The 26749-nt window shown below is 34.6% G+C and overlaps 1 protein-coding gene across 1 annotated transcript in view; it reads right to left on the reverse strand.

Annotated features, from left to right (window-relative positions):
• The window catches only part of LOC130220212 (tripartite motif-containing protein 67-like), a 50817-nt gene extending 24939 nt beyond the window's left edge, over positions 1–25878 (reverse strand). The window contains exons 1-5 of the mRNA XM_056452588.1: positions 25756–25878; positions 25160–25282; positions 9777–9887; positions 4228–4381; positions 1085–1245 (exon numbers count right to left, since the gene is read on the reverse strand). Coding sequence (XP_056308563.1) covers positions 1085–1245; positions 4228–4381; positions 9777–9887; positions 25160–25282; positions 25756–25878 — 672 coding nt within the window. The remainder of the gene's footprint in view (positions 1–1084; positions 1246–4227; positions 4382–9776; positions 9888–25159; positions 25283–25755) is intronic.
• Between the last annotated feature and the right edge of the window lie 871 nt (positions 25879–26749).

Below are 26749 nucleotides of genomic sequence, written 5' to 3' on the forward strand. Positions count from 1 at the left end.
GTTCACTGTACTCAAACGGCCTACACAGTCACCAGAAATCAATTCAATAGAGCATCTTTGGAATGTGCTGGGACGGGAGATTCGCATCATAGATGTGCAGCTGACAAATCTGCAGCAACTGTGTGATGCTATCATGTCAATATGGACCAAAATCTTTAAGGAATATTTCCAGTACCTTGTTGAATCTATGCCACGAAGGATTAAGGCAGTTCTGAAGGCTAAAGGGGGTCCAAAGGGAATCAGTGCAGCAGGTCTCTTGCCCTGCCTATTTCAACCATTAGCCCTGCTGGTAATCTGGAGGATTTAGGCGAACACAGCAGCGCAGCGATGTGTCTAACTGTGAACGAACTCAACTGATAAAAGACAAAGTCCGCCATTCTCCAATTCTCGTACTGCTCTCCCAACAAAAATGCTTGCTGCACACATACAGCTTTGCTGTATCGGCTCTGACAGAACCACGGGGAAAAACATGCAACAAACCCAGTGGATCATGGAAACAAACACATACGACCCTTCATAAACGGCTAAATACTGCATGCCGTATGCAGGGTCCATGGACATGGTCTCACCCAGTCATCAACATAGGGTCTTACAGATTGGCAGGTCTGCCTTGCCTTCAGAAAGCACGTGCAGTCATGAATAATTAAGAAGCAGGCTCTTCTCATAGAATAAGAAAAATCCGCTATGAATAATAATGCATCATCACTCCACTTGCAGTCACAGATTTGATCCCGCCCCAAAAATTATTTTAAACCCGGAAGATGAAATTAGATTACAAAAGCTCAAAATTATCCAGTTTTCCCGGCAATTAAAGCTGACAGGTGCTAACATTGTCTTAAGTGATGCTCAACACACACAAATCTGTTAAAATCTCAAGGACTCGAGGATTCCTTGAACCTTTAAAAGTACTCAAAACCTTAAAACCTTTCAGAAAAAAGTTGGATGCAGTACTACTCTATAGGCACTCAAGATTAATATGAGATTGGGAAAAAAAGCATGTTGCCTCCCCTTTAAGAAGTAGATCCCTTTGTTTTCCTGAATTCTGAATGAACACATTGTGGAAATGTAGATGTTTAAGAGGTACCCGATAAGGTCCGCCATTCCCGTCATCCAGCTCCAGCACGTAACCCTCAACAGGCAGGGCTTGGACTGTGGTTATCCTCCAGGCCAATGTGGCGCTGTTGTTCCGCATGCAGCATTTCTCCAACTGCAGTAGCGGTGCAGGAGGCACTGTGGGTGTTTCTGCTAAAAGACAGAATTTACAGAGTACACATTTAATCAAAAACTGTCATTCACCGAGGTATCAGACAGGGGTAAACATGTAGTGACATGCATGGGGGTAAGCAGTTCCTGAAGGTCACTGGTGCCTCTTAAACATACGCAGGAGAAGGGGGCGGTGGGTTCGGGTGGGGGGGGGTCTAGTATTATAAACGAACTGTTTGTAGCAGCTCTGAAATACCTCCGGTGCTCTCCTCCTCTTTCTGGTCACCTGTATGCATTTGTTTCAATAATGCAGCCTCCTGACCATCTGAAAGATGATATTGGACAAAGCAGGTGTTGCTTGTATGAGTCTAGAGGTAAAACTGTGGGGACCATTAACTGGGGACAATACACAATGCATATTTTCAAATAGTACATAATATACCTTAAGTATCACACAAGCAAGAGTTCTATTTCACCCATTTTATCAGCTTGACCGCAAAATAAATAGACTTTATATACAAGTTAAACAAACAAGATGTTTTGTTAGAAACAACACAGGCCTTACAGATCCCTGGTCTTATAAGCCAAGAAAATCTTAAGTTGATTATTAAACTGAAATCTGCAGTACAGAGCATTTGAGCATTTCAGTTCTTCGTCCATGTACGTTTGACTGCATTTTCTGTTGATAAACCGCCTGCAATGTCAAGCTATTGCTCGCATTTTAGTTAGCTGAAAACGCTGAAACAACATAATTTTGTATTTGTATATACGCACAATAAAAACAAAACAATAAGGCTTTATTAAAGCAAGCACAGGCTATAAAAATTGCTCTCTGCCATTTGTACTGTAGCCTACTCTTTTTCACACAGAAGATCTGGCATGTAATAACTAAAAGAATCAGAATGTTCTGTGGTTTATATTGCTATAGGTGCATGGTAAAGGGATTTTTAAATATGAACCATGTATATTAGACTAGATTTAAACTTAGATTAAGCTATTTCTGTATCTGAATGTCTTGTCAGTGCATTTTCAGTGCAGAATAGAACAGCGATTAAACACATGAACAGTATTTGTGGCAGTAATAATTCATATTGTGGCTTTACTCCTTTCTTATCAATAAATGTGGATTCAGAGCCGCCGCATTTAAAGCACCACTGATTGCCATGTCTCAGAGCTGATATGAAGAAATGATTCGCTGATCACATGTAGAACCGGGTCTTCTGGACTACTGTTACAATAAAGGGATAAAAAGGAGTAAAGTTCGAGTAAGGTTGAGTAAATCTTTAGTTTTGAGTTAACTATCTCTTTAAGAAAACCTGCTACCGTATTGTATAATTTTTCTTTTTTAGTACAGTAACTTAAGTGCCAGGTCTTGTGACAACCTGAATGAATCTCTTTTTGAAAGAATCATTTAAGCCAATGATTCAACTACCCATTCATAAAATAGCTGTTATGAACAATGACATAATTCAATAACTCATTTAGACATGCACTTGCCACCATCTACTCAAGGTTTTAGTGTCCTACCATTTTATATATGACAAGCCAGAACCATCTAAGTTTCTATCATAAACACCCAGCTAAATATTTAATAATAATTTTTGGGGCGACGCAGTGGCACAGTAGGTAGTGCTGTCGCCTCACAGCAAGAAGGTTCGAGCCTCGGCTGGGTCAGTTGGTGTTTCTGTGTGGAGTTTGCATGTTCTTCCTGCGTTCACGTGGGTTTCCTCCGGGTGCTCCGGTTTCCCCCACAGTCCAAAGACATGCAGTACAGGTGAATTGGGTAGGCTAAATTGTCCGTAGTGTATGTGTGTGAATGAGTGTGTGTGGATGTTTCCCAGAGATGGGTTGCGGCTGAAAGGGCATCCGCTGCGTAAAAATGTGCTGGATAAGTTGGTGGTTCATTCCGCTGTGGCGATTAATAAAGGGACTAAGCTGAAAAGAAAATGAATGAATGAATGAATATTAATTTTCGATAAAAATAATGATTTTACTTTTGAGCAATCTAAATAAACGCTAATTCGACATATCCCCCGACAGGGATATTTTCTCTGACCCCCAACCTGAAATAAGCTTGACACCCCTGTTTTAAATGAAAAACAAGGGTTTTACTGCATCAAATGTATAAAACAACATATTACTAGCCTTCCTACAATGGCCACCAGAGCTTGAGAACATTATTTTTTAAAAGTTATTTGTTTCTTTACTGCACTGTGCAGAAAAAAGATTGTTTCGATTTTTGTTATTTTTATTAAGATTATTATTATTTTTTTTATTAAAATTATTATTATTATTATTATTATTATTATTATTATTATTATTGTAATTAGAGGTTGTGTGGTCATTACAGTAATAGCAAAGAACTTTTGCAGGACAAATATGCAGAAAGATAAGTGTAGCTACACCTACATTACCATTCAGTTCGAAGTTGATATCTAGCTTTTAAATGTTTTCGAAAGAAATCGTTGATGATAAAAATGCAAAAAAGTAACATTGTTGAATAATCCATTAAATAATTCAATTTAAAATAACCATATTGCAATTCTGTTCATATAAATTGTAAATTTAAAGTGTAATTCATTGTAATTTGCTTATTTGGTCTTCAAAAAAATCTGATTACTATAAGCCTTGGCTATTGCTTAATATTTGTGGTAGCATTTCTTTACAGTAGTCAGTATGAATACAAAGTTTATAAAATAGTATTTATTTTATAAATAACATTGTAACATTAAAAACAAATGTATTGTATTTTCTGTCCATTTAATGCATTATTTGATAATGAAAAATATTTTTATAAATCATCTAATGAATCTCAAACTGAATATTCATACTGAATGGATTTATATACTACATTAAGTGCATCTTCTGTTGAATTTAACTAAATCTGTCTCGAAATTGTAACATTCAAAACATGTTAACTTAATTATGCAATTATGTAGCATTGTTTCTTATACTCTCGATACTGGTGACCACAAACAGCGAACACTAAATCTCATCCATTAGGTGTCTATATAACATGTTCACCTTTATTCTGGGTGAAGTCCAGCTGGAGAATCGACTGCATCAGAGGGTCTGTGTTGACGGTCAAAGCGAATTCTGGACAGACCTTTGGCTCCAATGCACCCTTTACCCACTGATCCTGAGATGCCAGGACGCGCTTTATCAACGCATCTGAGATCTGGAAGAAAGAGATCAGTTCTGTTGTTTAAGAAAATACATTTTTATTAAGTCAAGTCCACAAGTTAAAGTGTGGACATAAATTGGAATAAAATGTTGTGTCTCGCAGGAACATGTTGCAACATAAATAAACATAATCGTAAATATGAACACAACAATGGACTATTTTAAACCTATACATACTAACATACTCAACTACAAAGTACCCAGTGGGCACAGGACGTCAACATGATGTCAAATTGACGTTGTACCCCAACGTCATGGAGACGTTGCATTTTGTTTGGAAATGAAAATCAGGTTGACGTCAGAACTCAACGTCAGGCCAACATCAATGTCTAACGTCCAACCTAAAATCAAGCAAATATCAATGTCTACTGATGTTACAGCTTGAAGTTGTGTGGACATTACCACTATGACGTCTATCAGATATTGGATTTTGGTTGCCATACCTGATAAATAAATGTCAATATTTGACGTCAATATGACATTGGTTTAAGATGCTAAATTTTATTCAATTTGCAACACAACCTAAAATCAGGCAAATATTAACGTCATTTGACTTGCTAATTGGATGTCAAAATAACGTTGTCCTTAGACAATGGCTAGACAGTGACTTTTGGTCACCTGACATCACAACCTAAATCTAACCTAATATTAACATCTTCTGACATTGTGTGCCTGCTGGGTATACTACTGAACTATGTTCAAACCACTTAAATATGTAAAAACAAATCATTTTACTTAATTCCTTCATGTTGTCCCAACACAAATTAATTGTGTGGAACCCAGTGTTTTTTTACTTCCTGAGACAAGTACATTTTACATAAGACAGAACAATATTGTGCATGATATTGCCATATGTTTAAATTGTATTTAACAGTAGAAGGGGATAATAAAGATAAAACTTCTCATGAGCAATTTTTGAAGGGGACACAAATAATAGTTAAATTGATCATATATAAATGTACTTATATATGTCTAGAAGTGTCCATGTTAATTGAGACACTAAAGGGGGATGCACACCGGATGCACTGCTCAGCGCTGCAACACGGCGCGCACATGACAGTTGGAAGTGTCGCACACCAGAAGCGCACATGTTATTTAAAATGAAACTAATAAGATGGCGCTCTGTGGGGCGGCAGGAATAAGAACAAGTTCCTGAGTCGCAGCTGGGCACTGCAGACAGCTGCTGACTTTTGGCAGTGTGTGTACACTGATAGAAATCTATGTTTAGAATTCTAAAATGCATGGCACTTCTTGACATGGCAATATGTCCTCGCTGCAGCCCGCAGCTTGATGACATAGGTGATTGTCAACTACTTAGTGGACCTTGCACCACCCACAAAGGTAAAGCCCATGCTACTGTGATGGTTGGGTTTAGGGTAGGGGGAGATGTAGACAGTTGTCAACTACGTAGTGGACCTTGTATCGCCCACTAAAGTAAGGTAGCGCCCATGCTACTGTGATGGTTGGGTTTAGGGTAGGGGGAGGTGTAGGCGATCGTCAACTATGTAGTAGACCTTGTACCGCCCACTAAGGTAAGGTAGTGCCTATGCAACTGTGACGGTTAGGTTCAGGGTAGGGGGAGGTGTAGGTGATCATCAACTACGTAGTGGACCTTGTACCGCCCACTAAGGTAAGGTAGCGCCCATGCTACTGTGATGGTTGGGTTTAGGGTAGGGGGAGGTGTAGGTGTAGGCGATCGTCAACTATGTAGTGGACTATGTACCACCCAACAACGTGAGGTAGTGTCAATGCTACTGTGACGGTAGGGTTTAGGGTAGGGGAAGTTGTAGGCGATCGTCAACTATGTAGTGGATCTTGTTCCGCCCACTAAGGTAACCCCCATGCTACTGTGATGGTTGGTTTTATGGTAGGAGGAGGTGTAGGTGATTGTCAACTATGTAGTGGATCTTGTTCCACTACTAAGGTAGCGCCCATGCTACTGTGACGGTTGGGTTTAGGGTAGGGAAAGGTGTAGGTGATCATCAACTACGTAGTGGACCTGGTCAACTATGTCATCAAGCTGTGGGCTGCAGAGGACTGTCTCTGACCCGGTTGCTGGTTGCTGAGCAGAGCATCCGGTGTGCGACCCTCTTTGAGAACAGGTTAGAAATTGATTATACATAAAAATACAGTAGGTTCAGTTCGGATATAGCAGAATGCTCATTTAGTAAATGCATAGCTAAACAATTTCCTAATTGTGGCCGTTAATATTAAATTAAGATTATGCCAAGTCACAAATAAAACAGTACAGGGGTAACTTTAGCCAGGGTGTTAGTTGCAATACAAGCTATTGTAAACAAGCTAACGTTACCTAGTTAAGCAATATTTTAATCTGTTATATAGCAGATTCATGGAAATCAACAAAATTTTTGTCGGAACTAATTCATGAATGACTCTCCATCAACTACATTAAAGAGAATAACTTTATTTAGGTGAATAAAATACCCTATTATAAAATACGCGAGTTCCACATCAACTGAGTCTCAGAAACACACCTGACTCATGCGTGAAGAGTAGTAGGTGAGATGAACTGGGAAAGAAGGCAGTGGAGAGAAGAGTGTTTTTACAGGTTGTTTGTCAAGCCCACTCACCTGTGCGAAGCTCACTTAGAAATGCACATGTTTTTTTTTTCAAAACTGTATTTTATTACAGTCAACATATTTTTTAAAAAATACAGTACATGAAATTGTTTTGGTGAACTTTTCCTTTAAGGACACATCAGTGTTTCAGCGATTCACTCTCTTCTTTTGTATTTTTGAGGATCAAGGCAAACCGATGTACAATCGTTTCTCTCTCTCTCTCTCTCTCTCTCTCTCTCTCTCTCTCTCTCTCTCTCTCTCTCTCTCTGTCTTTTAAGAAATCTCTGCCGGCCAGGGATCTCTGACTCGCATTACATGCTTTGTGAAGGCACTCAAAGAAACAACTCAATCAATACTTCATAAAAAATGCAGCAAAGAGGCAGCGCTACTCATTTGGAGCAGTCTTCTCTTACTATTATACATTCAAAGCTATGAAACATCAATTTTTTAAAGAGTTTAAATGCTGAGGGTTGATCCAAACAGCAGGTAAACTCCTGCAGAGGAAACCTGTGGAAGCTTGTTCCCATACTTTAATCCAATCCAAAAATAAATACATTTATATTGTTGGTTGATATCTCACAACACTGAATTTTTTCAGCGTTTTTTCTACAAAGTACAAAAATCTTTGTATTTCTTTGTATGCTATCTTGCATTGTATACAGAACAATTTTGTGCAAAAGAGGTATTTAAGGTTGAAGTCAACAAGTAGTGGGCTGCATGGTGGTGCAGAGGGTAGCACAATCGCCTCACGGCAAGAAGGTTGCTGGTTCGAGCTGTGGCTGGGTCAGTTGGCGTTTCTATGTGGAGTTTGCATGTTCTCCCCATACTGGCGTGAGTTTCCTCTGGGTGCTCCGGTTTCCCCCACAGTCCAAAGACATGTGGTATAGGTTAATTGGATAGGCTAAATTGTCCATAGTGTATGTGTAACACATATGCTGGATAAGCTGGTGGTTCATTCCGCTGTGGCGACCCCAGATTAATAAAGGGACTAAGTCGAAAAGAAAATGAATGAATGAATGTTTACTGTAACGAAATACATAAAGTGTTTCTCAAAAAACATTTATTTACATTTAAAAAGAACATATTTTACAGCTGTAGCCACAATACTGTGAAACCGTGATGTTTAATGCAAGGTTATCATGTCTTCAGAATCTTATATCGGCCCATACCTAACCACAAGTAAGGGTACTGTTGGCAGTATAAGAAATGGTAGTAACAGAAATGATGGCATGTGCTCCATTAGGCACATTCAAATCAAGACTGAAAACACATTTGTTTAGCTGTGCCTTTACTGAATTGAGCTCTGTGCTGTGTCCAACAGATCGCACTATTATGTCTTTCTTTTTTTTATTCCTTTAAAACCACATTTTAATCAGTTTTTAATCATTTTTATTTTTTGTATTTTATGTTTTTATTCTTGTTTATGTAAATTTTGAATTATCATTGTGTATCAAATGTGCTATATAAATAAACTTACCTTGCCTATAAACGCAATCCTGATTAGGGTCAACCTTACCAAATTGTAGTGTACTGAATTGTACCATACCACTAGTCAAAATGTAATTACGTTTTTCAGTAAAATATAGGTAATTATTAATGTCTTATAATCAACTCATGATTTTTTGTTTTCAGATTATTTGCTAGTACTTCTTTTTTATACATTTCTAATTATTTATTTTCCACACAACACATTTATTCATTTAACATTTTTTATCAAGGCACCATAAACTGAAATTATGGTTGTTATTTAAAATACAGATTGTTCAATTAACAAAATTATTGTTTTTACTGATAAATAATAATAGTAGTAATAAAATAAATGATGTTACACTCTAAACTTTTACAATAAAGCAATTAGTTGACTTTACTTTTTTTTTTTTGAAGATTTATTTTTGGCCTTTTTGCCTTTATTAAGTAGATAGGACAGTATTATAGACAGGAAGTGAAGTGGGAGAGAGACATGGGGTAGGGACTGGAAATGTCCTCACACCGGGATTCGAACTCGGGATGCCCCGAAGTGCTACTGCACCATATGTCAGCGCGCTAACCACTAGTTAAATACTTTAAAAAGTATTTTGCTTTTAATTCAATTATTCGACTTTTCTTGAAAAACTAAATAAATCTCACCTTTTAAAGCATTTAGTTGACATTACATAAATGCATCATTTACTCACTCCTTCCCTTGTTCAAACCTATTTGAGTTTCTTTATTCTGCTGAACACAAAGAGGATATTATTTTTAAACAGTGGTAGCTGGCACCCATTGACTTCCATAGTCCTTTTTCCTACTGTAGAAGTCAAAGGGTCTCAGCAATCAGCATTCTTCAAAAATACCTTCTATTGTGTTTAACAGAAAAAAGAAACTCATTAAGGTTTAAGGAATAAATGATAAGGTAATTTAAATTTTTAGGTGAACTATACCTTTAAATAAGTAAGTAAAGCTGTTGGTTTCAAAGCAATTAGGTGGCTTTACTTACAAAAAATGTGTGTAAACCTTTTGCCTAAAATTATTAAGAAAATAAACTATGAGCATAACTATAAAAATTAAGTTAAGTCAACTTAACAATTCCAAGTTAACAGATTTATTGACTCTTTTTTAAAGTAAAGTAACTTTTTATTACACTCAAAAAATGACTTTTGCTACTTATTTAAAATGAGTTGAAACAACACAATTCTTAAGAACTTTTGGGGACCACTTCATTGTTTTATGTTCAATCCACTTAACTTAATCGATTTGTGTTGGGACAACATGAAGGAATTGTGTGGAAAACCCAGCATTTTTATGATGTATTATTTGATTTTCTGTTAGTACCTGTAGGAATCCACTGGGATCGTTCTCCTTAATAACCTCCAGACAGAACTCCATCATCCCTGTGGTCTGTCGGAGCTTCATGGTGCAGTGGGTTATCTGATCTTTTACAGTCTGAAACAAGAGAGGACACAGTTAAATACACATACACACACACACACACACACATATTCAGTCTGAGCTGTGGCATAAAAGACAGTCAATCAAAGCCACGTTCAGACTGGGTGAGTGTCACATCAGATAATCAGAGATACCGTATAAAGTCATGAAAACAATATCATCACGCACATCTACTGGCAGAAAGCTGCAAATCCCGATTTGTATGGTTGTCAAGAATCAGTCCATGCCAACCCCCATTCCCCCCCAATCAAGAGAATTTTCTATTACACTGTATATATGCATCCCCAAGATGTAAAATTTTCTGGTACAATTCTTCTGACAGAATTCAGTGGAACACAGTGTGGTTATTACCTGAAACATTAAGCATAGCCAATAAAATAAGAGATAATTCTTACATTTTTCAAAATGTACATCTTACAGATTGATAACTATCATGACATTTCTAACTACAGTGCATCCGTAAAGTATTCATAGCGCTTAACTTTTTCCAAAATTCATAATTCTACGCACAATACCCCACAATGACAATGTGAAAAAAGATTTTTTTTAACTGTTGCAAATTTATAAAAAATGTAAAAACCTGAAAAATCACATGTACAGAAGTATTCACAGCCTTTTCTCAATACTTTGTTGATGCACCTTTGGCAGCAATTACAGCCTCAAGTCTTTTTGAATATGATGCCACAAGCTTTGCACACCTGTCTTTGGGAATTTTTGCCTATTCCTCTTTGCACTCTCAAGCTCTATCAGGTTGGATGGGAAGTGACTGTGTACAGCCATTTTCAGATCTCTCAGACATTCACAACTCCATTGATATTTTGGCGGTGTGCTTTGGGTCATTGTCCTGCTGGAAGATGAACCGTGGCCCCAGTCTGACCTCAAGAGCACTCTGAAGCAGGTTTTCATTCAGGATGTCTCTGTACATTGCTGCATTCATCTTTCTCATATCTCATCTGGCCACTCTACCATACAGGCCTGATTGGTGGATTGCTGCACAGATGGATGTCTTTCTGTAAGGTTCTCCTCTCTCCACAGAAGAACGCTGGAGCCCAGACAGAGTGACCATCGGGTTATAAATCACCTCCCTGACTATGGCTCATTTCCCCCGATCACTCAGCTTAGATGGCCGGCCAGCTCTAGGAAGAGTCCTGGTGGTTCCAAACATCTTCCACTTACTGATGATGCAGGCCACTGTGCTCATTGGAACTTTCAGAGCAGCAGAAATTTTTCTGTAACCTTTCCCAGCCTTGTGACTCAAGGCAAAAAGTGAAGCGCTATCAATACTTTCTGGATGCACTGTATATCTATATCTATGTATCTATGTAACATAGAGAAAGAAACTCACATTAAATTTCTTTGGGATAACTTTGTTTATTATTTATCGTCCTTGTTTTATTATGATTTTTACTTCTGTACTTAATCTACTTCTGTCCTTAATATACTTCTGTCCTTAATCTACTTCTGTACTTAATATACTTCTGTATTTAATATACTTCTGTACTTAATATACTTCTGTACTTAATATACTTCTGTACTTAATATACTTCTGTATTTAATATACTTCTGTACTTAATCTACTTCTGTACTTAATATACTTCTGTACTTAATATACTTCTGTACTTAATATACTTCTGTATTTAATATACTTCTGTACTTAATCTACTTCTGTACTTAATATACTTCTGTACTTAATATACTTCTGTACTTAATATACTTCTGTATTTAATATACTTCTGTACTTAATATACTTCTGTACTTAATATACTTCTGTATTTAATATACTTCTGTATTTAATATACTTCTGTACTTAATATACTTCTGTATTTAATATACTTCTGTATTTAATATACTTCTGTATTTAATATACTTCTGTACTTAATATACTTCTGTACTTAATATACTTCTGTATTTAATATACTTCTGTACTTAATATACTTCTGTACTTAATATACTTCTGTACTTAATATACTTCTGTATTTAATATACTTCTGTACTTAATATACTTCTGTACTTAATATACTTCTGTACTTAATATACTTCTGTATTAATATACTTCTGTACTTAATATACTTCTGTACTTAATCTACTTCTGTACTTAATATACTTCTGTACTTAATATACTTCTGTATTTAATATACTTCTGTATTTAATATACTTCTGTACTTAATATACTTCTGTATTTAATATACTTCTGTATTTAATATACTTCTGTATTTAATATACTTCTGTACTTAATATACTTCTGTACTTAATATACTTCTGTACTTAATATACTTCTGTACTTAATATACTTCTGTATTAATATACTTCTGTACTTAATATACTTCTGTACTTAATCTACTTCTGTACTTAATATACTTCTGTACTTAATATACTTCTGTACTTAATATACTTCTGTATTTAATATACTTCTGTACTTAATATACTTCTGTACTTAATATACTTCTGTACTTAATATACTTCTGTATTTAATATACTTCTGTACTTAATATACTTCTGTACTTAATATACTTCTGTACTTAATATACTTCTGTACTTAATATACTTCTGTATTTAATATACTTCTGTACTTAATATACTTCTGTACTTAATATACTTCTGTACTTAATATACTTCTGTATTCAATATACTTCTGTACTTAATATACTTCTGTACTTAATATACTTCTGTACTTAATATACTTCTGTACTTAATATACTTCTGTATTTAATATACTTCTGTACTTAATATACTTCTGTACTTAATCTACTTCTGTACTTAATATACTTCTGTACTTAATATACTTCTGTATTTAATATACTTCTGTACTTAATATACTTCTGTACTTAATATACTTCTGTACTTAATCTACTTCTGTACTTAATATACTTCTGTACTTAATATACTTCTGTACTTAATATACTTCTGTATTTAATATACTTCTGTACTTAATATACTTCTGTACTTAATATACTTCTGTACTTAATATACTTCTGTATTTAATATACTTCTGTACTTAATATACTTCTGTACTTAATATACTTCTGTACTTAATATACTTCTGTATTTAATATACTTCTGTACTTAATATACTTCTGTACTTAATCTACTTCTGTACTTAATATACTTCTGTACTTAATATACTTCTGTACTTAATATACTTCTGTATTTAATATACTTCTGTACTTAATATACTTCTGTACTTAATATACTTCTGTATTTAATATACTTCTGTACTTAATATACTTCTGTACTTAATATACTTCTGTATTTAATATACTTCTGTACTTAATATACTTCTGTATTTAATATACTTCTGTACTTAATATACTTCTGTACTTAATATACTTCTGTACTTAATATACTTTTCTGTACTTAATCTACTTTTGTACTTTTCTGGTAGTGATATAATCGCAAAATTTCTTGTGTTACATTATACATTTTTATACACAAAAATAAGTTCTTAAAACAAAACCTAGATTTAATATTTTCTTGGCTAAAATTTTATTCATTGTTAAATCTCTTAAATTTATTATTATAATAATACTTTTCTTAAAGCTTATGATAATCTTTATCTTAATGATTGAGGTTTTGTAAAGATTTATTTACTCTCTTTCCGAACTTTTGTTACTGTATTTTCTCTTCAACGCAGTGATGCTATTTTTCCTGTATTCAATAAACTTTTTTTTTTACTATTAAAAGAATTTTCATGGTTAGTTCACCAGCAAACTGAAAATCCTGTCATCATTCACTCACACTTTGATTATCACAAACCTATTTGAGTTTCATTCTTGTGTTGAACACAAAGGAAGATATTTTGAAGAATGCTGAAAACCAGTAACCATTGACCATTTTTTCCCTACTACGGAAGTCAATGGCTAGCAGTATTTCCAACATTCTTCAAAATATCTTCTTTTGTGTTCATAAAAAAAGAAACATACATGTTGAGTGTGAGTAAATATTTAGTAAATTCTCACTTTTTTGGATGAACTATGTTTTTAAGTTCAGGATAATTAAGATAAAAAACTTATAGTACAAGGCATTGCAACAAAAATAAATGCTAAAATGCTTGTTAACACAGACACACACTTACTAAATTACTAGTAATAAACAATACTACTAAAGTACTAAAACATTTCGCTCATATACAATGTTTTAGTCATGAAAACATCTATGATCCTGAGGATATAAAATCCATAAGCAGCTTCCGCAGCAGATTGTTATTTCCTTGAGTAGTCTAAATATAATACAAATGTCAAGGACTAGATTCTCTCTCCAACGCAACCCACCAACATGCGTAAAAAAATCAATTGAGGTGGGTAACAATGTGAAATCACTACAGGCTGTGCTTCACAAATAATGCTCTCTTTGTTTTCTGAGGAAGTTGCGCACAGATTTAGTCCTCAGATGAGTCAGCTTGTATAATAAATTGACAGTTCACCCAAAAATGAAAATGCTGTCATCATTTACTCATCCTTCTAAATCCTTCCTTCTGTTGAACAAAAAAGAAGATATTCTGAAGAATGTTGGAAACCATTAACTATGCTTATGGATGCTCATGACATGTGGAGTCCCACAAGGTTCAATTCTGGTACCTCTTCTGTTCAAGCCTTACATGCTCCCACTGAGCCAAATAATTAGAAAGAACCAAATCTCCTACCACAGCTATGCTGATGACACTCAGATCTACTTAGCCTTATTGAATAATGACTACAGCCCCATTGACACCCTTTGCCAATGCATTGATGAAATTAACAATTGGATGTACCAAAACTTTCTTCAGTTAAACAAAGAGAAAACTGAAGTGATTGCGTTAGGGAACAGAGATTAGGTTCTCAAGGTGAATGCATACCTTGGCTCTAAGGGTCAAACAACAAAAAATAAGGTCAAGAGTCAGATCTGAGATTCAGTAGTCATGTCAAAGCAGTAACTAAATCAGCATACTATCATCTCAAAAACATTGCAAGAATTAGATGCTTTATTTCCATTGAAGACTTGTTCATGCTTTTATCACCAGCAGGATGGATTACTGTAATAGACCCCACACTGACCTTCCCAAATCATGTGATATGATTGACCGCGGCTGGTATCTCATTCGTAATCAGTAATAATCCAATCAGACTGATCCAAATACTACTATAAATAAACAGATTTCACCCTACTGCCTTATCTTTGTTTTTGAAGAATCCCTCCTTTCACCCCATCTCCCCCTTTTCCTTCTTCACTTGGGTAGCTACCTGATCTCGGACCCCCTTACATGTAAAAAGACCTGGCTGGAGCACTGGGCTCAATTATCTCTGAACTCAGGGTTCTTTCCCAGGACAGCATGTCAAACCTGCTAATAGCGTCAAAATCTAAGTGTGAACTATTGAAAAGACAAAGTTTTTATTGTTTATAATTGTTTCATTTAATCTTGTTTATGTAAAGCACTTTGAATTACTATTGTGTATAAAATGTGCTTTATTAATAAACTTGCCTTGCCTTGCCTTGCCTAACTATTGACCTCCATAGCACTCATTTTTCCTACTATGGAAGTAAATGGTTACTGGTTTCCAACATTCTTCAAAACTGCTTTAAAAATGAAACATAATTAAATGATGACAGAAAATAAATCTTTGGGTGAACTATCCCTGTAAAAAAGCTGATGAAAATCAAAACACCTGTCACTTACTGTTAGGACTAAAGTTTATTTATTTATTTTTGTTAATAAATTGCATGTGTCTTTTTCTTTGTCCCGCCTTCTTGTGTTGTTTTCTGTTATTCCATAGGTTCCCATTCTAATGTAGTCCAGGCTCTGATTGGCTGCTGGTTGCAGAGATCTATAAAAGGGAACTTCAGGCAGGGTTCAGGGAGCTCATTTGTGGTGCAACGGTTGTTGGGAATGGAGAGCTCCTGGATTTCCCTACCCCTCAGGCTGACGACCAAACTTTATTCTTGTCAAAATGTCCATGTACACTTATTTTCTTTAAAGATTTACAGGTAATTTAGTTTATTTATTTTGTAGATTGCTTTGTTTATTTTGGCCTGTGGGTTCCCTTAAGAAATGCTCATTTAAACTACTATTTTTCAATAATAAATCGGTAACACTTTATAATAACTACACACTATAAATCATTTATTAAGCATTAGCAAATAGTTAATTCATTATCTGTTAAGCATTAACTCTACATTAATAAGTGTTAGTAAGCAGTTTATAACTGCAGCTACAAATGCTGTATTCTTGACTTACAAACATATTTATAATGTGCTTAATACTTGTCCTTTCATACTTTGTTAATGATTTATTTTTCATTACTAAATTAAGTATTGCATTAATTACAAACCAGTTGTATTTAAGAGTAGTTGAGGGTTTTTAGGATCATTCCGAATGAGTTAGTAAATGATTAATAAACTACTGAAATCAACGTTTATATATCTTATTATTCAGGCATATGTTAAGGGTTACTATGTATGTTAATAAATGCTGTATTAACTCAACTTCATCTAGTTTTGTGACCTAATCTAAAGTGAAGACTATTTATGCTTTATAAATCCCTTATAAATGACAAATAAAGGCTCAGTTAAATTCTAAACAGGAAAAATGACATTATTCATTCCTTTTCATTTAAAGATACACAAATAAAACTGTACTTCAAATGAAAAAAAAATCTTTGCAACCTTATCTAAAATAAAATAACTGTAGAGTTTGAACATTGCATCTTATTATATTGTTAAATTATTATATTGTTGTTGTTGTTTTATCCAGTTTTATGTCGTATTTTGACACTCCTGTTATTTGGCAATGTTTAAACTTTACAGTAAGTTTTATTTTTTAGAAAAGAATGCAAAGATCATTGTTCATTTGATTCTGAGCCTTTAATTGTCATTAATAAGGGATTTATAAAGCATAAATAGTCCTCACCACCCACAACCTTTTTTTTTCGTTTATTATGCCCATGCTGATCCCCTAGACCAGTGGCATTATACTTACAGACAAATCAATATTTTTATAGACTATACTGTTGCATGAGTAATTGACAACTAAATTAATTTCAGACTATAGGATTGTACAGTATGTTCACAAAAGCACAGTGTTTCTTTACAAAGATACATCGCCAACTACTGGCCAGGCATTCAAAATAAAGCATCTAAAATCATTTCGTCACCTTAGAATTATAAGGTTCTATCTGACATTTTTGTCAAAATTGAGTTATTCACATATTCTCATTAAATGACATCTTATTAACATTATGTGATGTTTTTTATAAGTTGTTTACATTAAGACTTTTTATTTAAAAAAACATAAACGGTTTATCTATAAAGTTGAACTCTAGCTTGACTCTATAAGGTTCTTTCTGTGAGCCAATCAGCTGTTTTAATTCAAGCACGAGGACCAATCAGGATCAGGTTTTTTTTACCATTTCGCCAGACTGCTCCATTGACAGCGGGAAAGACCAGAAAGACAAAATCACACAAAATCTGAGTCGACTAAATAATGCTGCACTACACAAAATTGAGAAGTGTGTAAATGTGATGATTTTGAAGCTTTTTTTACCTTGAGATGAAATGTTAAATTTGACATTGTTGAAAAAGAAATGAATATTTTAAAAAATTCTATATTAAATGTGAAATATTTTTATTTGTGTATATATGGTAAGTGAAACATTTTTCAGTGTTTATTCAACTCATTTGCTTATTATCTGTTGCCTTTTAAAGTCTTTAAATTTAATAATAAGCCTTGAAGGGCAAATACTTAATTTAAATAATGGGGCATATAATTTGATAAATATAATTCAAGAATTCATATAAAGCATAACATTTAATAAATATTAACATATTAATTAGATAAAATTAACATCTGCACTGAAAATAAATCTTTAGCACAACCTTGTATGCTTCATTTGAACAAGAAAAAATATTCATCCTAAAACATGAAATAAATGTTATAGAAAGCAAAAATTAAGCATCAACATATTGTTACAACACCATATTTTATATTTCTTTATTGTATTTCTTGAAAATTAATGCTTCAATGAATGATCTGCCTGATAGAACATTATAATTTTAAGCGGAAAATGACTTTTCAGAATGAGAAGATTCTATCTGCATTTACCGTGGTTTTTTTTACTCCAATTTGCAAATGTAAGAGAACTTTGTTAATTTACATTTAGAGAGCATGTAGGGTCTCTGTCATAGTAATGTATGAAAAAGAACTGTTACAGACATATTGTTTGCTATATGGAATGCAAAAACTTTGAAGCTCAATATCTCAAAATCATGTAGAATGCAGATAGAACCTTATAATTCTAAGGTGACGATTTTCAATGATCTGTGTAAACTGGAATTCTAATGACAATGTTGTTATCTATATGCAAATCTTGCAAAAATCCAAAGAAAATCTATCATTTTTACATAATTTACATCCCTGTTATGTAAACGGATAATTTCTTAAAATACCTTCTTTCATACTCCACAGAACAAAAAAAAAGGGTGAAAAACTAAGGAACTCCTTTAAGGAATGTATTGTAAATATAGTCATAGCTTATGTGCTTTCTTTGTATAAACTACTCTGTTTTAGTACAGTATTTACATTTAAAGTGACAGTTCAAAAAATAAAACTTAGGCCATTATTTACTCAAGTGCTTTACTTTTTTCTGTTGAACACAAAAGAAGATATTTCGAAGAATGCTGAAAACCTGTAACCATTGACATCCATAGTAGGAAAAACAAAAACATTAATAGTCAATGGTTAACGGTTTCCAACATTCTTCAAAATATCTTCTTTTGTGTTCAACAGAAGAAAGAAACTCATGAAGGTTTGGAACAAGTCAAGGGTGAATAAAAGATGACTTTCAGGGTAGCGCCTTGAGCTGGTTCCAGTTTTTTTTTAACCCAATAGGATGTTTTCTGTTGGCACTGGAAAACACACTTCCTCTACTGCATGTCTTTCCTGTGGTGTTCCGCAGGGTTCTATTCTGGCATATTTTTCTTTTTACATGTGACCATTTGGTTCCATCTTTTCTAAACATGGAGTATCTTTTCACGTATAAGCTGAAGACACCCAATTATACATTCTGTTTAAACAGACTGATTCTAGCTCCATGCTCAGCTTGCTTTCATGAAGTGACAATCATGGCTCTCACAAACAGTCATCTATACAAGCCTTAAATGAGAATAAAAATCTAAGTTTTACTGTTTGGTCCAAGTGACTCCTATGACTTTGGTATACTGGACGACACTTTTTTAAGCTAGCATGTTACCCTTGTGCAAAAAATCAAGGTGTGTTAGTTATTTGATGCAGATCTTAAATCTTGATAAACAAATTAATGGTCATTAAAAAATAATAAATAAATAAACAAACCAGTTATGCATTAATAACTTCCCACCTCTATTACTGCAATTCACTCTACACTACCTGACAAAAGTCTTGTCGCCTATTCAAGTTTTAGGAACATCTAGTTGATCATTTGGTATCAGAAGTGGCTTATACTGTATGAAAGGCAAAGGCCTTTAGATTTCGCTTATTTGACTAAAATAAAATATGATCATGTCTTGATTTTTAATTATTTAATAAGGATAGTAAGGTCTGACTGTGCGTAGATAAAAGTCTTGTCACTTAACAGAAATAATATAGAATATAAAGTCATGGGACAGTGGAAAAATAACTAATATTGTGTATGACTCCCATGAGCTTGGACATCTGCATCCACACATCTCTGCAATGACTCAAATAAAGTCATCTGCAATGACAAAGAAAGCGTTCCTGCAGGACTCCCAGAGTTCATCAAGATACTTTGGATTCATCTTCAATGCCTCCTCCTTCATTTCACCCCAGACATGCTCAATAATATTCATTTCTGGTGACTGGGCGGGCCAATCCTGGAGCACCTTGACCTTCTTTGCTTTCAGGAACTTTGATGTGGAGACTGAAGTATGAGAAGGAGCGCTATCCTGCTGAAGAACTTGCCCTCTCCTGCCATGCTATTTACTCTTGCACACCCCCATACTGAATGTAACCTCAAACCATGATTTTTCCTTCACCAAACTTGGATTTGTGATTTATGTGAGAATCTTGGGTCCATGCTGGTTCCAATAGGTCTTCTGCAGTATTTGTGATGATTGGGATGCAGTTCAACAGATGATTCTGACAGGGAGATGAACATTTGACCATATCTCTCCCATCTTAACCTCTCTGCATTGGCTACCAAGTTAAACGGCGACTAGAATTTGAAATCTGAATTTTTGTTTTTTAAAGCTTTACACACCCTTGCACCATCATACAGTTGAAGTCAGAATTATTAGCCCGCCTGAATTATTAACGCCCCTGTTTATTTTTTCCCCCAATTTAGCGGAGAGAAGATTTTTTCAACACATTTCCAAACATAATAGTTTTAATAACTCATTTCTAAAAACTGATTTCTTTTATCTTTGCCATGATGACAGAAAATATTATATGACTAGATATTCTTCAAGACACTTCTATACAGCTTAAAGTCACATTTAAAGGTTTAACTAGGTTAATTAGGTTAACTAGGCGGGTAAGGGTAATTAGGCAAGTAATTGTATAATGATGGATTGTTCTGTAGACTATCGAAAAAAATAGCCTAAAGGGGCTAATAATATTTATCTTAAAATTATTCATAGAAAATTCAAAACAGCTTTTATTCTAGCCGAAATAAAACAAATAAGATTTTCTCCAGAAGAAAAAAAATATTATCAGACATGCTGTAAAAATTTCCTTGCTCTGTTAAACATCATTTGGGATATATTTAAACAAGAAAAAAAAAATTCAAAGGGGGGCTAATAATTCTGACTTCAACTGTATCTTTCTGATATTCTACATTATTACCCTCCGTCTAGGTCACTTAGATTTGGCAACCTTGGAATACTGTAGCGTGAGCCTTTGCAACAGTAGGTCCTAAACTTTGGAACAACCTTCCAGTCTCAATTGGAACTCTCTCTTTATTGCCATTTTTTTAAATCTAAACTCAAGATACACCACTTTAGTATGCGTTCCTAATTTGTATGTTTATTTTCTCTGTGTAAACTAGGCAGTTTATCATGATTAGTAATATGTATTTGTGTGTGTTTATTTCCATTTGTACAGCACTTTAGTCAACCCTTGGGTCTGTTTAAATGGGCTTTATAAATAATGAATGAATAAGTGAACTATCCCATTAAAATAATTTCTTTCTAATATGCAAAGAATAATCCTGCATTTACGTGTCTTGATATTTGTAACGCAAACACTTTGTTTCATTTATCAAACCTTCACTTGTTTTGTTTTGTCATCCGTATATAATTGTGACGATCATCCGAACAAGTCTATCTTTATTTATGCAGCATTTATAGCGCATAATTATTTAACGATGCGCATGTCAAGTGCTATCAGGAATGAGATAAATGACTGTATAATTACAACTGACAGAACCAGCATTAACCATTTAACTTCAAAATGCATACACATTTCAACAAAACAAAACGTTAACACAATTTTAATATTACATCTCAATGTTCGAACTAAATAAATTAGTAATAAAGTCTTTTAATTTTAAGGTCATAAACCTAAAAAAATTCTAAATAAATGCTTAAATTTCTTTATTTTTCTCATCTGTCAGCCTCTTTGTGATTAAAATCACCAGAAAAGCCTTCCATCTGTAATCTGCATCAAATGAAGCAAAGGAAATAATGCTTAATGGGAAATCGATGAGTAACCTAAATTCGTCTCCATCCCTGTATTTTACTATATCATCCTGATACATGAGCTGACGATAGTTTCAGTCATTTTAATGCACAGTATAATCTTCCGTCTCTTTAATCTATAGAGCAATGTATGGATTAACTCTGTAACGTACAGCATTAACTGCATATTTCACGTGTGTTTTCCCTTCACACCCCCACCCCCATCATTTTCTGCTCATTGTGGTGAAAGAGGGCAGATGTAAAGCTCTGTTGTCAGACTGCTGGCGTGGAAGAAATGAATTAGAGTAGAAAATGACGTCTCCTGTCACTGCACACAAAAACACTGCATTTGATTAACTGAGCAATGCAACACAGATGCCCGGAAGATGGACCAACTTATACAATTAGCCATAAATGAGCTTACTGAATAGAAATTTTGCTACAGTGTAAAATGTTTTTTTTTTAATTACAGCAACTTACTGGGAACTTTGGTTACTGTAAATGTGACAGTAAATTGTAATTTTTTAATTTACCAAAATTGCCAGTAAGTTACTGTAAATTTTACAGTAAATTTTTATTTTTAATTTACAGTGTGCCTGTAAATTTACAGTTTTATTGGCACCCAAAATTTGCAGTTAGATATTGTAAATTTGACAGTAAGTTGTCATTTCATTTACAGTGTGCTTGTAAACTGACAGTCTTACTGGCAACCAAAACTGCCAGTAAGTTACTATAAACTTTAAAGTAAATAGTCATTTTTAATTTACAGTGCGCATGCAAATTTACAGATTTATTGGCACCCAAAATTGCCAGTTAGTTATTGTAAAACTGCCAGTAAATTGTAATTTTTATTTACAGTGTGCTTGTAACTTTAAAGTCTTACTGGCAACCAAGATTGCCAGTGAGCTACTGTAAATTTTACGATAAATAGCTATTTTAACCTTTAAAAAAAATGTATTATAATTTTTAATTCACAGCATGCTTGTAAATTTACATTCTTACTGGCAACCAAAATTGCTAATAACTCACTTATTTAAAAATGTATTTACTGTAAAATTTACAGTAACTCACTGGAGGTTACTGTAAATTTAACAGTAAATTAAATTTTTTAATTTACAAAATGTACAATTGTAATTAATAATTTACAGTGTGCTTGTAAATTGACAGCCTTACTGGCAACCAAAATTGCCAATAAGTTACTGTAAATTTTACAGTAAATTAAAATGTTTAATTTACTGCATGCTTGTAAATTTACAGTCTTACTGGAAACCAAAATTGCCAATAACTCACTTATTTTAAAAAAAATTATTTACTGTAAAATTTACAGTTACTCACTGGTGGTTACTGTAAATTTAACAGTAAATTAGAATTTGTAATTTACAAAATGTACAATTATAATTATTAATTTACAGTGTGCCTGTAAATTGACAGTCTTACTGGCAACCAAAATTGCCAATAAGTTACTGTAAATTTTACAGTAAATTAAATAGTTTCATTTACAACATGCTTGTAAATTTACAGTCTTTCTGGCAATCAAAATTGCCATTAACTCACTTATTTAAAAATTTTAATTTACTGTAAAATTTACAGTTACTTACTGGGGGTTACTGTAAATTTAACAGTAAATTAGATTTCTTTATTTACAAAATGTACAATTATAATTATTAATTTACAATGTGCTTGTAAATTGACAGTCTGGGAACCACAATTGCCAGTGAGTTACTGTAAATCTTACAGTAAATTTAAGTTTTTAATTTACAAAAATGTACAACTGTAATTAATAATTTACAGTGTGCTTGTAAATTTGCAGTCTAACTTGCAACCAAAACTGCCAGAAAGTTACTGTAAATTTTGCAGTAAATTGTAATTTTTAATTTACATTGTCCTTGTAAATTTGTAGTCTTACTGGCAACCAAAATTTGCAGCAAGTTACTGTAAATTAGTTTTTTTTTTTTTATTTACAGTGAGGGGTGTCACGGTGGTGCATAGCAGGTTTAAGCCCTGGCTAGGTCAGTTGGCATTTCTGTGTGGAGTTTGCATGTTCTCTAAGTGTTCACGTGAGTTTCCTCCGGGTGCCCCGGTTTCCTTGGTTTACAGTCCAAAGACATGCGTTACAGTAAATTGTCAGTAGTGTATGTGTGTGAATGCAGAAGTGTATAAATGTTTCCCAGTGTTGGGTTGCAGCTGGAAGGGCATCCGCTGCGTAAAACATATGCTGGATAAGTTGGTGGTTCATTCCGCTGTGGCAACCCCTGAATAATAAAGTGACTAAGCCAAAAAAAATGAATGAATGAATTTACAATGTGCTTGTAAATTTGCAGTCTATTTTGACACAAATTGCCAGAAAGTTACTGTAAATTTTACAGTAAATTGTAATTTGCTGGCAACCAAAATTGTATTTACATTTTTATTTACAGTGCACCTGTAAATTGTACAGTATTTTTACAGTGTACTGAATATACTTATTACATATATACACAATATTGCATTTCGACTGGATTTTAATGTATATTACCAAACATTTGAATAATTCTTTCTTATATATGTTAAAAAAAACTAAATAAAAGTATTTATTTAAAACCAAATAATAGAAATCATTTTAACATATTTAGATTTGCTTTTATTTTTTGCATTGTTTATATACACAGTTGAAGTACAGTAGATTAAACAAATCTGGACCATATGTTGTCATACAGATGAGACAAAACTTAAATCTGCTTTCCGTAAAGTCATGGAGGCGACACTAACGGTGCCATGTATCTCTCTCTCTCTCTCTCTCTCTCTCTCTCTCTCTCTCTCTCTCTCTCTCTCTCTCCTCTCTCTCTCTCTCCTCTCTCTCTCTCTCTCTCTCTCTCCTCTCTCTCTCTCTCTCTCTCTCTCTCTCTCTCTCTCTCTCTCTCTCTCTCTCTCTCTCTCTCTCTCTCTCTCTCTCTCTCTCTCTCTCTCTCTCTCTCTCTCTCTCTCTCTCTCTCTCTCTATCCCATCTGTGAGGTGAAGCACATCATTATGTGACCGACTGAGGAAATAATCTTGCTGCTGCTGCAAAGTTGAAAGGTTTTCAAGCTACAAAACGATAAAAAGTGAAATACTGTTTTAAATATATTTTCCCTTTACACTCCCCGCAAAAAAAAACTTCATATGTTAAATACTATCTTCAACGTTTCAAAGGTGCAATGCATCTAAATGGAAATGTACTACATATGCTTTGGATTTGTCCTCCATGTGAATATATAGTTGACATATAATCAACAATTATAGGTATCATGGTCCAAGAATGATCCTAGAAGCTGGATATTAGGGGACACTGAACTACTAGACTCATCTGATCATAATATTCATAACCATATGTCATAAAATGTATATTAATTAACTGTAAGTCATCTCACTCTCGGTCTATAAAGCATTGGATCAGCAAACTTATTTCCTATTGAGAAAATCATGTTCGAGTAATCATTAGTTATTGAACATTATTTCACCAAATAATTAAATTGTTTCACAAAAAAAATTATTTGAAGCTTTAAAATAGACATTTTACTTGTATATGTCAATTTAATTTGATGCATAGACTGAAATATTTCAGAGATGTGCATGATGTTGTGTGTGTGTTAGTATGTGTGTTAACCAACCTTCAGTTTGCTCTCTTTCTCCTTGGTGACCTTGGTGAGCAGTTTGGCCTTCTGCCGAGTGAGTGCTTCAATCAGAGAGTCACACTGAGCGACCAGACATGCCTCAAACTCAACCCCGTTCTCCTGTTACACACACACACACACACATATATTCAGAGTCAGTATGAAGAGTGCAACCCAAAAACACAGTATATACAATATATCTCAACCTTCTTATGGTTTGGCTTGTGATGTTTCAGATATCACACTGTAATATGTAGTCTCTGTATCCCAAGGTTCACATGATCTTGGAGCCGGTCTTTATGAAGAGCAGATTGTTGTGGCAGAATTAGGACAAACTCAACAGAGCCCTACACGGTCAGAGAGGATGTAGACAGGTGAAGATCGCAAGACTTTTCCTTGCAAAGACCTCAGTGAGATGAAGCCCTGCATAGATTTGTCGACTAGTCTGAACATGCGCCTGGTTACCTACTTGCACCTTCACCACAATGAATGTTCATTTTTTGACATCCCTCTGACATCTTTTAGACTGCAGCTCTGCCTATTTTCCATTTGGCCAGAGGAGAACTGGTTGCCCTGACCGAGCCTGGATTCACCCAAGTTTTGTTCTGCAGTTCTCTCAGTTGGTGGAGTTTGGGATCTTGCCACTGTCGCCTCTGGCTTGCTTGGTTGGGGTTGGTGGAGCAGCCCTTCAGTGCATTGTCCTTCAACAATGGCATTTCTATTAAACTGAACTGAATCAGTTTCCATGTAACAAGCATTCTACCACTACACTCCTGTCTGCCTGGATTGCTGAATATGTTCCAAAATATGAAATATTGTGGTGGCTTTTGTTCTTTGTCTATGTAATAATAATAATAATAATACTTCCTTACATTTATATAGCGTCTTTCTGGACACTCAAAGCGCTTTACACATTGTGGGGAATCTCCTCATCGACTACCAGTGTGCAGCATCTACCTGGATGACTCAACGACAGCCATATAGCACCAGACCACACACCACACACCAGCTGATTGGTGGATATGAGAGAGTGATGTAGCCAATTATCATATGGGGATGGTTAGGAGGCCATGATGGACAGAGGCTGTGGGCAAATTTGGCCAGGAAGCGGGCGTTAAACCCCTATTCTCTTTCGAAGGACATCCTGGGATTTTTAACGGCCACAGAGTCAGGACCTCTGACTAGTCTAACAATTTGACACTGTGATTTGTAGTCATGTGAACTCTTGTAGTCATGTGAACTCTTTATCTCAAGGTTCACATGATCTTGGATTCAGTCTATATGAAGAGCAGATTGTTGTGTCACAATTAGGACAAACTCAACAGAGCCCTACATGATCAAAGAGGACATAGATGAGTCAAGAGCGCAAGACCTCAGTGACAGATGAATCTTTGCATAAATGTGTCGACTAGTCTGAACATGCGCCTGGTGACCTACTTGGACCATGCATCTATAAGTGACTTGGATCAAGTTTAATTGCCCAAGTGAGGAACAGCGGCATGGTGGGTAAATGTGGTTACCTTCACAAAGTTCTTTTTGTTTCTTCATTTGAGGGCAAAAAGAAGTTTGAAAGGTTTAAGTGACCCG

Source organism: Danio aesculapii, unplaced genomic scaffold (assembly GCF_903798145.1).
Source record: "Danio aesculapii unplaced genomic scaffold, fDanAes4.1, whole genome shotgun sequence".
Classification (NCBI taxonomy): Eukaryota; Metazoa; Chordata; class Actinopteri; order Cypriniformes; family Danionidae; genus Danio; species Danio aesculapii.